General features: G+C 40.0%; 1 protein-coding gene across 3 annotated transcripts in view; it reads right to left on the reverse strand.

Moving 5' to 3' along the window:
• The window catches only part of WDFY2 (WD repeat and FYVE domain containing 2), a 270,983-nt gene that overhangs the window by 37,277 nt on the left and 219,950 nt on the right, over window positions 1-13,756 (reverse strand). For all 3 annotated transcript variants that reach the window (XR_007513166.1, XR_007513165.1, XM_049853335.1), the window contains exons 5-6: window positions 9,588-9,738; window positions 611-723 (exon numbers count right to left, since the gene is read on the reverse strand). Coding sequence is in view for 1 of the 3 variants with exons in the window: in XM_049853335.1 (XP_049709292.1) it covers window positions 611-723; window positions 9,588-9,738 (264 nt within the window). In the remaining 2 variants the exon portion in view is untranslated. The remainder of the gene's footprint in view (window positions 1-610; window positions 724-9,587; window positions 9,739-13,756) is intronic.

Below are 13,756 nucleotides of genomic sequence, written 5' to 3' on the forward strand. Positions count from 1 at the left end.
GGCGAAGCATGAATAGCTCATATCACCTTGCTTAAATGACACTGAGCAGATAGGTGACATAAAGGGGACCTTGGGTTTTAAACCAGAAAAAACAAAACAAAACAAAACCCAAAAGGAAGGAAAATTACAAAGGAACTTGCACCTTTTTAAGTAGCACAGCTACCCATGATGAATATATTTTTCATTTCATTTTGTTTTGTAAGTGGGAGTGTGTCTTCCACAGCATCTTCTCACTCCAAGAATGGCAAGGACAGATGGAGGCAGCTGTCCCTTCAGCCTATGGGGTCTGAGCAGTTGCCACAGAGTCTCAAACAATGTCTTATTAATGTATGCCAACAATGGTTTTCTCTGGTACAATATGACAAAGAATCAAGTTACAAACATGTTCAAAACAGATTGGCTTCTCTTTTGTTTGGATTGATGTAGCAACGTTTTTGACATTATATCTTACTGAGCTATTCTGAAATCAGGTATGTGTATCATGTATATCTTTACACAAGCACAGACTGTACTTTCCCACTTTCAAAACATATCATCTGAATACGAGAATATGCAGCAGGCAATATCTCACTGTAATATCAGCACATGATGGTTTGGCTTTCAATCCTACCTGTATGGCCTCTGAACGTTGTGACCAGGGTGCAGTTTTCTTGCTCCAGTTTGAGGATTGTAACTTGGCCTGAGTGGTCACCAATAAACACATGCCGGGTTTCAACATCAAATCTATCATGTAAGCATTAAGGATTGTTTCTCAAAATTGAGTGGAGGGATTTATAGTTTTTAAATAGGCATAAATGTAACAAGAAATGTGCAAATCCTGTATGAGAAAATGTGAACATACTCCTGAAAGACACAAAAGTGGACTAAACGAATGGAAAGACATACTACATATTATTGGATAGAAAGACTCAACATAATAAAGATATCAACTCTTACTACCTTAATTTATAAATTCAATGTAACCACAATTAAAATATCAACAGATTTTTTTCTAGTGCTAGATATGTTAATTATAAAGATCAATGAGAAAAATGAATAAGCAGGAAGAACCAGAAAAACTCTGAAAATAAGAGTAATACAGTATGTGGTAGGGTGAGCTTAGCCCTAATAGAGATGATAACATCTTATAAAGTCTCTATAATTAAAAGTGTGATACTGGTGCACAGACAGACAAACAGACCAACAGAACAAATAAAGGAAGTCTAGAAATAGACTCAAAAGCACACAGAAATTTAGTACATGTCTGATAAAGGTGACTCCTTAAATCAATAAGGAGAAGATGGATTTTTAAAAAATAGCTGATGTTAGCACAAACTGATTAGCCATTTGGAAAAAAAAAGTAGGTTCTGTATTTCACATTATATGCCAGGATAAATTCCAAATGAATTAGGTATCTAAATGCAAAAAATTAAAACATATAATCTCTAGACAGGAGTGTTCCGGCATAAGCTTGCAGCGGGAAAAGCTATGACTCAAATTAATGATATCTGTAATACCACCCATAATTTAAAACACATACACACCTACACAAATGAACAACAAATACCATAAGGAAAGCCAAAAGACAAACCGAAAAAAAATATTTGCAACTTATATCACATAGGCCTAATCCCTAACATAAAAAGAGCCATCAAGAAGAAAAAGACCACATGCCTAATAGAAAAATGGGCCAACTGTATGGATGGATAGTTCAAGAAGAAATGAAAATAATCCTGTGCAGAAGAGTTGACACAGCAGGCCTGACTGCTATCCTCTGAAAAGTCCTCCTTACACAGATGGCCCTGGCTGGCAGCTGGGAACTCCTATTTCAGAACCATCCCACCATTAGCCGGTAAGAGTAGCTCACTGGGCCTAAACTGTACAAACTACGTGGTTTATGCTAAACTCTTCACTCCGGAAGTCTAAAATTTTGGTACGTGTCAGGCGGAGGCTGACTATGTGCCCGACCCCAATAAAAACCCTGGGCATTGAGTCTGTAATAAAGTTCCCTGGTTGGCAACATTTCATACCTGTGACGACTCACTGCTGGGGGGAATTAAGAGTATTCAGTGTGACTCCACCGGGAAAGGGCTTTGGAAGCTTCTGCCTCGTTTTCCCCTGGACTTCACCCCATGTGCCTTTTGCTCTTGCTGTGTGCACTTAGAATCCTTGCACTGTAATAACTAAGAGCCATGAGCACAACTATGAGCTGTGTCCTGTAAATCCTCCTAGCAAATCATGAAACCTGGGGGTGGACTTTGGGACCTGTGATACAGGTCCTTAAAAATATGAAATGATATTCAACCTCACACATAATAAAAGAAATGCAAATCAAAACTGTGATAACATTTCTTTTCTATCAGATTACAAAAATCTAAAAGTTTGGCAACATACTCTGTGGCAAGGATGTGGGGAAACAGGCATTCTCATACATCAAAGGTTGGAAGGCAAAATGGTACAATCCCCGTGAAAGGGGGGTTGGTAATAGCAAAATTACATATGCATCTGTCCTTCCTACTTCTATACATCAATCCCAGACACAAACATTTCAGGCAAATACCTGAAATGACATGTGAGCAAGGCTATTCACTCTATATTAATAGCTTAAGTTTGAAAACAACCCTAAAGTCAACCATTAGGGAACTTATTTAATTAACAACGATACACCAATGCAATGGAATACCATGCAGCTGGAAAAAATGAGGAAATTGCTAATGTGGAATAATTTCCAGGATATACAGGCATACCTAGGAGACACTGTGGGTTTGGTTCCAGGCCACTACAATAAAGCAAATACTGCAATAAAGCAAGTCACATGAATTTTTTGGTTTCTCAGTGCATAAAAAGTTACATTTACACTATACTGCAGTCTATTAGGTATGCAATAACATTGTCTTAAAAAAAAAGTACATACCTTAATTAAAAAAATACTTTATTGCTAAAAAATGCTAACCATCATCTGAGCCTTCAGAGAGTCATCATCTTTTTGCTGTCAATTCCGATTCACAGTGACCCCGTATGACAGAGTGGAACTGCCCCATAGGGTTTCCAAGGAGTGGCTGGTGGATTCGAACTTCTGACTTTCTGGTTAGCAGCTGAGCTATTAACCACTACGACACCAGGGCTTCTTTTAATTTCCTTCAAGAACTTTTCCTTTGCATTCACAACTTGGCTGTTTGGCATAAGAGACCTAGCTTTTGGCCTATCTCAGCTTTCAACATGCCTTCTTCACTAAGCTTAATCATTTCTAGCTTTTGAGTTAAACTGAGAGACGTGTGACTCTCTTTCACTTGAGCATTTAAGAGGCCAATGTAGGGTTATTCACGGGCCTACTTTCAATACTGAATGGTCTCAGGGAATAGGGAGGCCTGAGGAGAGGGAGAGAGAGAGAATAGCTGGTTGGCGGAGCAGTCAGAACACACACAAAGTTTGCTGATTAAGTTCGCCATCTTATGTGGGTGCGGTTCGCGGCCTTCCAAAACAATTACAATAGTAACATCAAAGATCAATAATCACAGGTCAACATGACAGATACAATAACGACGAAAAAGTGTGAAATATTGTGTGAATTACCAAAATGTGACACAGAAACAGGAAGTACGACACGCCATTGGAAATATGTCACCAGTGAACTTGCTCAATGCAGCATTGTCATAAACTTTCAGTTTGTAAAAAAAAATGCGATATCTGTGATGGGCAATAAAATGAGGTATGCCTGTATTAGTAAGTTGTATTCTGTGATGTACTACCAATTCTGTGTAAGAAAGGGAAGGAAATACAAATGTACGTGTGTGCTCATAGTTAGAAAAGGAAGCATCTGAAGGAGAAATCAAGATCTCACAAAAATGGCTACCTACGGAGGATGGAGAATCCAGGTGGCAGGGCAGGGATGGAGGTAAGACATATCACTTATTACACAGTCTCTATTGTGGAATCTTGTAGTTGTTTTGCATATTCAAAAAAATTAAGAGAAAAAGAATTCCCCCTGTATTGATAACAAAGTAAAATGCACAAACCTAACTGTATCAAACTGATGAAAATAACCACTGCGAACAGAATTATTTCGAGTGACTTTAAGACAGCATTTGACTGTACGTCCTTGGTAGAATATGTTCTAATGACAAAGAATGATGCAAAGAAATCTAAAATTCCATTTAGTAGTCTTACTCTTACCGAAATAGTGCTATTATTATTTTGAACCTACTGAAATATACTGGAGTATAAAGCAAATAAGGAATTATGTAAATGTTTTAGGAACCAAAAATTTCAGTTTAAGATAAAAGAATCAAGTATAAAGATGAAGTAAACATTCTATAATGTTACTCTGAAATAGAAATGCTACACAAGCTGATGATTTGTTTTCTTTACATACATGCATGCACACACATACTTCCTAGCTGTCTCTGAATACTGTTCCTCACTAAAGGGAATGGCTGATTGCAGGACTGAGACAGGGAAGGAACAAAGTGAGCTCAGGGCACGTGATGGAATGCAAGGAAGCCATCAAAGGCTGGTGGGATTATGTAAAAATAACACAGTAGCAATATGAAGGGGCTCTTACTGGCTAAAGGTGAAAAAATTTGAACATTAAATAAAATGACTGCAATGTACTGAAATATACTAAATATATATTTTTAAAAACCCTTAGAGTTAATTGAAAAGCCCTGGTGGCGCAGTGCTTAAGCACTTGGTTGCTAAATGAGAGGTCATCGGTTTGAACCCACCAGCTGCTCTGCAGGAGAAAGATGTGGCATTCTGCTCTGTAAAGATTTAAAAAAAAAACCAAACCCAGTGCCATCAAGTCGATTCCAATTCATAGCGACCCTACAGGACAGGGTAGAACTGCCCCATAGAGTTTCCAAGGAGCGCCTGGTGGATTCGAATTGCTGAACCTTTGGTTAGCAGCCATAGCACTTAACCACTATGCCACCAGGGTTTCTGTATTATATAGCCTTGGAAACTCTAAGGGACAGTTCTACTCTGTGCTACAGGGTCACTATGAGTCAGAATCGATTTGACGGCAATGGGTTTGGTTTTTTGGAAGAGTTTATAACAGTGCTTGTCATGGATTAAATTATGTCTCCCCCAAAATGTGTCTATCAATTTGGTTAGGCCATGTGTGGCTGTTCTCCATTTGGTGAATATAAATTTTATGTTGAAAGGATTAGGGTGGGATTGTAACAACACTCTTAACTCAGGTCACCTCCCTGATCCAAGGTAAAGGGAGTTTCCCTGGGGTGTGGCCTACACCACCTTTTATCTCTCAAGAGATAAAAGGAAAGGGAAGCAAGCAGAGAGTTGGGGACCTCATACCACCAAGAAAGCAGTGCCAGGAGCAGGGCGCATCCTCTGGACCCGGGATCCCTGCACCTGAGAAGCACCTCGACCACGGGAAGACTGATGACAAGGACCTTCCTCCAGAGCTAACAGAGACAGAAAGCCATCCCCTGGAGCTTACCCCTTGAATTTGGACTTGTAACCTACCACACTATGAGAAAATAAATTTCTCTTTGTTGAAGCCATCCACTTGTGGTATTTCTGTTACAGCAGCACTAGATGACTAAGGCAGTGCTCAAAAAGGAAAAAAAAAAAAGAAAATCAATCACTTTTGGAAGTAATCAGGGTACTAAATCTTTTCTCTGAAAAGCAGAAATTTAAGAGGAAAAATTAAGAATTTATCCTGCTTTTCCTGTACTAATTGTAAAAACCAAATAGCCCTAGTTAATGAGGGAAAGTTCTCCTTTGTAGAAGAACCCCAGCTAATGATGTATGTGGGGAAAATGGATAGCATTAGGGACTCACCATTCAGGCAGAGCTGGTCAGTGGATGGTACCAGGCATGAAAAGCTGATGGGAACTCTGCCCTGCAGGGGTCAGCTGTCACGACCTAACCACTGAGGCACCCAGCATTGCTAGATGGGCAGCGACCAGAAGTCATGTACCTCCTGATGTGAAACAAAACGAAGACCAGAGCACACTTATCAATTATTCTTGCCAGAAAGGTGAATCTGAACTGAATCAAGATTTTAGAGGCAACTTCCAGTTTATAGGAAATAGGAGAGACTGGCAGGTAGTGGATCAAAGTGAATGACTTCATGAGGCAGCAAAGAGAAATTCTGAGCGTGGGACCAGCTATGATGACTGAGCCAGTTTCTTCAACAAGTCAGTGACATGAAAATATAAGCGTGTGGGAAGCTGCTGCAGACTATGGGAGATTTAGGAGACACGACAAACACACGCCACATGTACACCTTGTTTGGATCCAATTTCAAAACCAAGCTACTGCAAAAGATGTTTTCAGACAATTGGTGAAATTTGAAAGTGGATGGATTATTCAGCAATATTAAGCAGTGATTACGAATTTTTGGAGCTATAAAGGCATTATGTTTACTGAAAGACATGTCCATATTTTTTAGAGGTACACAATCAAGTATCTAAAGATGAAATGAGATCGAAATTTGCTTTAAAACACTTCAACAAAGATAGAGAAGGCAAAAAGGATAGAAAAATCAGTGGATCTGATTTGATGGGTATGTGAATATCCATTATACTATTTTCTTCAATTTGGTGGACATTTTGAAGTTTTCCATAATAAAACATTAAAAGACTAGGTGAAGATGGAGAAGACATAACAAATTCTTCCAGTCTCAAGAACAAGAGGGAAAAAGCTCTCCTAACAAGTTATCCCACTACCACTGCCTTGGGGTCGATTCCAACGCATAGCGACCATATAAGGACAGAGTAGAACTGCCCCATAGGGTTTTTCTAAGGAGCACCTGGTGGATCTGAACTGCTGATCTTTTGGTTAGCAGCCATAGCACTTCACCACTTTGCCACCAGGGTTTCCAGCAAGTTAAGAGACATATGTAAATTTATAAGAAAAAAAGATCACCTTAAATTTGTCTTGATTAATTTTAAGAACACAGATGAAAAAACATATTCAACCTGACACCTGCAGTCTTTAAAACTGCAGGTAAATAACAGTACTGTCTAGAGAAACTAAGACGTCAAACAAAGTCATCCAGAATTAAGCTGAAATAAAATTACAGTATAACCTCAATCCACAGTGACTGGCATTAAGTATGATATGAAGAGATAGGAAAATCGAGATAACCTCAATAGCTTTTCAGAACTCTTTATCTGCACAGGAATAAATCTAAGCGATTACATTTGGTGGGAAGACATTTCACTACACAGAGTGACATATTGGAAATACAATTCTAAAATGAAGATTTCCTGAATTATTTTTGATGATGCATGAAAAATGTGACCAAAACATGGTCAGGTATCAAGACACTGACAGGTGCAGCTGCGTAATATATTCTCAAGTTGAAAGAAGAGCAAGTAAGGTGGGAAGCCAAACAGCTCCATTTCCTAACGTCTAGCTGCCATGGCTCTTTGGGAAATGCCTGTTTTACTCTGTCCAGTTTTGCAGAGGGCTGGCTGAAGGATTTTAATACTCACGTTTTAATCCTGGTTCAAGGAGTCCCCGGGTGGTGTAAATGGTTAAGCGCTCAGCTACTGGTCCAAAACTTGGCAGTTACAACCTATCCAACCCACCCAGAGGTGCCTCAGAAGACAGACCTGGCAACCTGCTTTAACAGCCTTGAAAACCCTATGGAGCAGTTCCACTCTGCACACGTGGGTTTGCTGTGAGACAGAACCCACTTGATAGGAACTAAGAACAATCAACAATCCTGGTTCTGCCTGTTGCAGTCATTCACCTGTGAGCAAGTCACTTCACTCTTGCGAGCCCTGGTTTCCACGCTGAAAACTGAGAATAAGGTCTTTCTTTTCTACTTCACGTTACCGTTTTAAATTGTAAATGAAATAACATGTGTAGCAATGCTTTGTAAACTCCAGGACTGCAAATGCAACACGTTTTCTTCTTTTTCCTCTCCTTCTGTGTCTTCCTTATGGTTGTTATTAGTGTCACAGGCCACTTAATATTTGAAGTTTTAGGTCTTTAGCCAAAATAACCAAAGAATTTGAGGTTATTCAGAACTTGATGATTCAAGTTGTGAACTGGTCAGGCTCTTTGTCTTCTTCTGCCTCTTGCATTTTGGTTATTTCTACTTTTCCACTAAGGGCCAAACCCAGAGTAAAAGGGCTGATACGGAAACCACAGTATAGGAGAAATTATACTGATACTATTAGTTCTGTTCTCCAGGGGATAACGCAGTGTAATGCGAGAAAACAGAAAGTACATGCCAGAACTGGGTTCTGGTGATTATCCTACTCACTGGCAGGGTGGCTCTAGATAAGGCACGTGACCCTTTCTAGGCTTCAGCTGGCTCATCTGTAAGGTGAGGGGTTGGACTGGTTGATCTCTAAGTGCCCTTCCAGCTCTAACCTGTAAGAAATCATTAATCTATTGGCAAGAGATTCCATGAATTTCAGTTCAAGCATTATGATCATCTGAACTGGCTTTTAGAAAGTAGAGCTGGAGTTTCATTTTTATCAGGAAGTACCACCCTCTCAAAGATAAGCTGATCCTGTTTTCCATTTCTTATCTCATCTTCCTTGCTTCTGGTCTTCTTGGAAACTTGCCACTTTTCAACCTTCCACAACGGCCAGCCTTAGTTCCTTGACCTCATCCTTCCAGTGAGAAAAATCAGGGTGACATTAGCCTGCACACTTAGAAAAATACAGCCACTGCCACATGTCTGCAAAGGTCTTACTGCTTTTCCTGCTTCTGCTGACAAGTGATTTCTTTCCGCCTACTTGCTCATTTGTCAGAAGGTGGAAAGATATTCTACGCTTCTTTATGAATTCCAGGGTCCTATACTCCTTATGGAAACCCTGTAAGTGCTACAGCTGCTAACTAAAAGGTCGGCAGTTGGAATCCACCAGGCACTCCTTGGGAACTCTATGGGGCAGTTCTCCTCTGTCCTATAGGGTCGCTATGAGTCAGAATCCACTTGACGACAATGGGTTTGATTTTTTTTACTGCTTACAGTAGTAGTATCAATGACACACGCTTCACACTTGTCAGGACTGTGCTCGCTGGAGTCCAGTGGGCCAGATGTGAGGATTACCTGGCATTAGTAGTTAGTGATTCACGCTGAGCAAATGGACCCTGGTGACCTGGAGATAAGGACTGACTATAACTCTGCGCCCTGGAAAACTCTCATCGCTGCAGCAAGGCTCTGGTCGTGGCATGGGAGCCTCTCCATAACTATCTGTAAAATGAACAGGAATTCTGTGGTTCTTCTCCCAGTCACCAATGAGACTATTCACAACCTTAACATCTATGTGTAAATTACTTTGGTGTAAAAATAAAAGATTGTATTTTGGTGATCATTTCATCTCCATTTTCCACAATTTTCTTGACAGCTGAGGCATACAGATCTGAGCTGCAGACTGTCCTGATGTCAGCACTTGTGTCAGCAGGGGCCGTCACTTCAGGCGAGGTCACCTCACTCCCCTCTGCCTACAGAGTAACCTCGAAGACTTGTGCCTGAGGAAAAAGTCTATGAGCATCTTATTTACACAAAAAAGAAACAAAACAAAACCCCCCAAAACTTTCAATTGCACATACCCAAAATTGCCATGAAAGAAAGTCAACAGCAAAGTTCCCACCAAAGGACTCCGTCCAGCAAAGGATACTGCAGGCCCGAGGCCACTGCACTGGTGCGATAACCTCCCAGGAGCTGTCCACTCTCGGAGCAGTGCCAGGCAAACTGCTTGTCCTGTCCCGTGCTCAGCACCCACTCCAGTTCCAGGACAAACAGGATCATCGTCACTCTGCTCTGATGTGCTGAAAACCAAGACACAAAACAGCCCATGAAGCATCTTACAGGAGGTTGTAAAGTGCAGTCCACAAGAGCACCATTCTCGTCTCCCCACTCCAGATCAAGCTCAACAGTACGGCAACCACTGCAAACACACGGTAGGTCAGGATCTCATGAGAGGTATGGGGATACCCCTGTGGAGGGGCATGTCAGTCTTTTATATAATCCTTTTTTTTTTTTAATTTTGGTGAAAGTATACACAGCCAAAGACACACCATTTCAACAATTTCTGCATGTACAATTCAGTGACATTGGTTACACTGAGTTATGGTACCATTCTCGTTATCCTTTTCCACATTATTCCACCATCACGGACTGACACAGTGGCTGCAACGATGGGCTCAGGCGTAACGATTCTGAAGATGGTGCAAAACTGGGCTGTGTTTGTTTTGTTGTTCACGGGGTTGTTATGAGTCGGAAGCGACTCGACGGCACCTCACAACCATGACCACCACCATCATTATCTTAAACTCACCGCTCCCTAAGCCTCCCATGCAACCTTTTCAGGTGCTGTTGTGAATCCGATCTCACACAGATAATTCTTTAAAAGAGCACAATGCTCAAAGCAGACATACTTTAATAATTAAAAGAAGTTATTTTTATTTTTTTATTTAAAGCAGACTTCAGCGGATAGTTTTGGCTTAAAGTTTAAGGTTTCCTTATAATTTTTTTTTTAATTACCAAGTGGCACAAAACTAACTGAAAAAAATTCAATCAAGAAAGAAGACTATGAAGTTAATTTCAACACTTCCCTCTACTCTTCCTCCTGAGGGGGTGGGTGTGGAGAGGGGGGACTGTTAGAGCTTCCTGTTCAGTCTTCCTCTCCTTTTTATGCATAAATGCAAACACGCATGTGTATATGCACACACACAAACATGGTCAGAGGATCTCTGGAGAGGTGTGTTAACATTATAAATACTATCACGTACTTGCTTTTTTTCACTCAGCGATATATCATGGCTAGCCTTCTACATATCAGTCCATATAAATCTACTACAGTCTTCTGAATGATGACGTAATATATATATCATCAGGGGTTGGCAAGCTACAGCTCCCGAGCCAGATCTGGACTGACACCTGTTTAAGCACAGTTCATGACACAAGAATGATTTTTACAGATGAAATTTGCAATCGATTTGATGATAGGGAATACTAACTTTTAACCTCAATTAATGGTTTTCTCCCTGTTATGGACTGAATTGTGTCCTCCCAAAATGTGTGTCAACTTGGCTGGGCCATGATTCTGAGTACTATGTGGCTATCCACCATTTTGTGATCTGATGTGATTATCCTATGTGTAATAAATTCCATGGAAACCCTGGTGGCGTAGTGGTTAAGTGCTATAGCTGCTAACTAAAGGATTGGCAGTTCAAATCTGCCCGACACTCCTTGGAAACTCTATGGGGCAGTTCTACACTGTCCTATAGAGTCATTATGATTCAGAATCAACTTGATGGCACTGGCTTTTGGAATAAATTCTAACTTCTATGATGTTAATGGGGCAGGATCAGAGGCTGTTATGATGTTAATGAGGCAGGATAAAATCTACAGGATTAGGTTGTATCTTGAGTCAATCTCTTTTGAGATATAAAAGAGAGAAGTAAGCAGAGAGACAGGGGACCTCATACCACTAAGAAAGAAGCGCTGGGAGCAGGGCATGTCCTTTGGACCTGGGGTCCCTGTGCTGAGAAGATTGATGACAAGGACCTTTCCCCAGAGCCGACAGAGAATGAAAGCCTTCCCCTGGAGCTAGTACCCTGAATTCGGACTTCTAGCCTCCTAGGCTGTGAGAGAATAAATTTTTGTTTTTTAAAGCCATCTGCTTGTGGTATTTCTGTTATGGCAGCACTAGATAATTAAGGGAACCCTGGTGGCGTGGTGGTTAGGAATTTGGCTGCTAACCAAAAAGATCAGCAGTTCAAATCAACCAGCTTGGAAACCCTATGGGCAGTTTTACTCTGTCTTAGAAGGTCGGTATGAGTCAGCATTGACTCAGTGGCAATGGGTTTTGGTTTTAGATAACTAAGACACTCCCCAAAAAGGATCCCATTCTTCTAATTAGTAGACCAGTACTAACAAAAAATTGTACTCAATCATTATTATATTTTTAATTTCACTGATTACAAACATGTGGAAAGTTTTTTTTCTTCCCCTTGTTATTTAAGTGTCTACATAATATCCTCAATTTTGCTTCTCAGCCCACAAAGCCTAAAATATTCATTATCTGGCCCTTTACAGAAAAAGTTTGCTGGCCTCTGGTACAGATAAACCATAGATTATTTACCCATTTCCCTATTTATGGACATTAAAAATGTCTCCAATATTTTACCATTACAAACATCTGTGTTCACATGCCCTTGTGAACTGTATTTTTGGAGGAAAGATTACTTGAAGGGAAACTGAAAAATCAAAGGGCATACATGTTTAATTCATCTAGGATTTATTTTTGGGCATTCTGTGAAGTAGGGATCTAATTTATTTTTATCGTAGTAAAAATATACTTAATATTTAATATAATTCAACATTTTTTACATGTATAATTCAGCGACATTAATTATACTGGTCAGGTGTGGAACCATCAACAGTATCCACTGCCGAATCTCCCATCGCCATTAACAGATACTCAATGCTTCCTAAACAGTGACTCCCCTGTTCCCTCTCCCTTCCACCCCTGGTAACCATTAATAAACTTTGGTTCCTATAATATTTGCCTGTTCTAGATATTTCATATAAGTGAGATCATACAATATTTGCCTTTTGTGACTCACTTTACTCAGCATGTTTTCACGGTTCATCCATAGTGTTCCAAGTATCATGACTTTATTTCTTCATGGCTGAGTAGTATTCCATAGTATATATGTACCTCATTTTGTTTACCCATTTATCTGCTGATGGATATTTAGGTTGTTTCCCCTCTTTGGGAAAGAACAGAATAGAGCTGCAATGAACTTCGGTGTACACGTGTCTATCTGAGTTTCTGCTTTTAAGTCTCTTAGGTATATACCTAGTAGTGAACTTGCTGGGTCATATGTTAGTTCTATGTTTAACATTTTGAGGAACAGCCAAACTGTTTCTCACAGTGGCTGTACCATTCTGCATTCCTACCAGCAATGGATGACAGTTCCTATTTCTCTATATTGTCACCAACATTTGTTGTTTTCCTTTTTTAAAAAAAATCTAGCCATCCTAGTGGGGTGAAGTGGTATCTCATTGTGGTTTTGGTTTATATCTCCCTAATCGTTAATGGGAGCCCTGGTGGTGCAGTGGTTAAAAGCTCAAGCTGCCAAACAAAAGGGTGGCAGTTTAAATTCACTAGCCGCTCCTTGGAAACCCTATGCGGCAGTTCTACTATGTTCTATAGGGTTACTATGAGTCGGAATCAACTTGATGGCAATGGGTTTGTTTTGGGGTTTTTTAATGGTTAAAGAGCAGGAGCCCTGGTGGTGCAGTAGTTAAAGAGCTTGGCTGCTAACCGAAAGGTCGGCAGTTCGAATCCAACAGTTGATCCTTGGAAATCCTAAGGGGCAGTTCTGTCTTATAGGGCCGCTATGAGTTGGAATCGACTCTACAGCAACAGGTTTGGTTTTTTTTTTTTTAATGATTAATGATGAAACCAACTGCTGTCCAGTGATTAATGATGTTGAGCATATTTTAATGTGCTTGTTGGCCATCTGAGCATCTTCTTTGGTAAAATGTTTGTTCAAGTCTTTTGCTCATTTTTTTTTTAATTGAGTTGTCTTTTTGTTGTTAAATTGAGGAGTTATTTATATATTCTGGATATTAAACCCTTATTCAACAGACGGTTCCCCCAAATTTTCTCCCAGTCTATAGGTTGTCTCTTTGTTATTAAAGTCCTTTTGTTGATCAAAAGTTTTTAATTTTGATGAGGTCCCATTTATCTATTTTGTTTTTCGTTGCCGGCACTTTTGGAGTTATATCTAAAAATCCATTGTTAAAAATTAGGTCCCAAGGCAATAATTCTCT

The sequence above is a fragment of the Elephas maximus genome, chromosome 14 (assembly GCF_024166365.1).
Source record: "Elephas maximus indicus isolate mEleMax1 chromosome 14, mEleMax1 primary haplotype, whole genome shotgun sequence".
Taxonomy (NCBI): Eukaryota; Metazoa; Chordata; class Mammalia; order Proboscidea; family Elephantidae; genus Elephas; species Elephas maximus.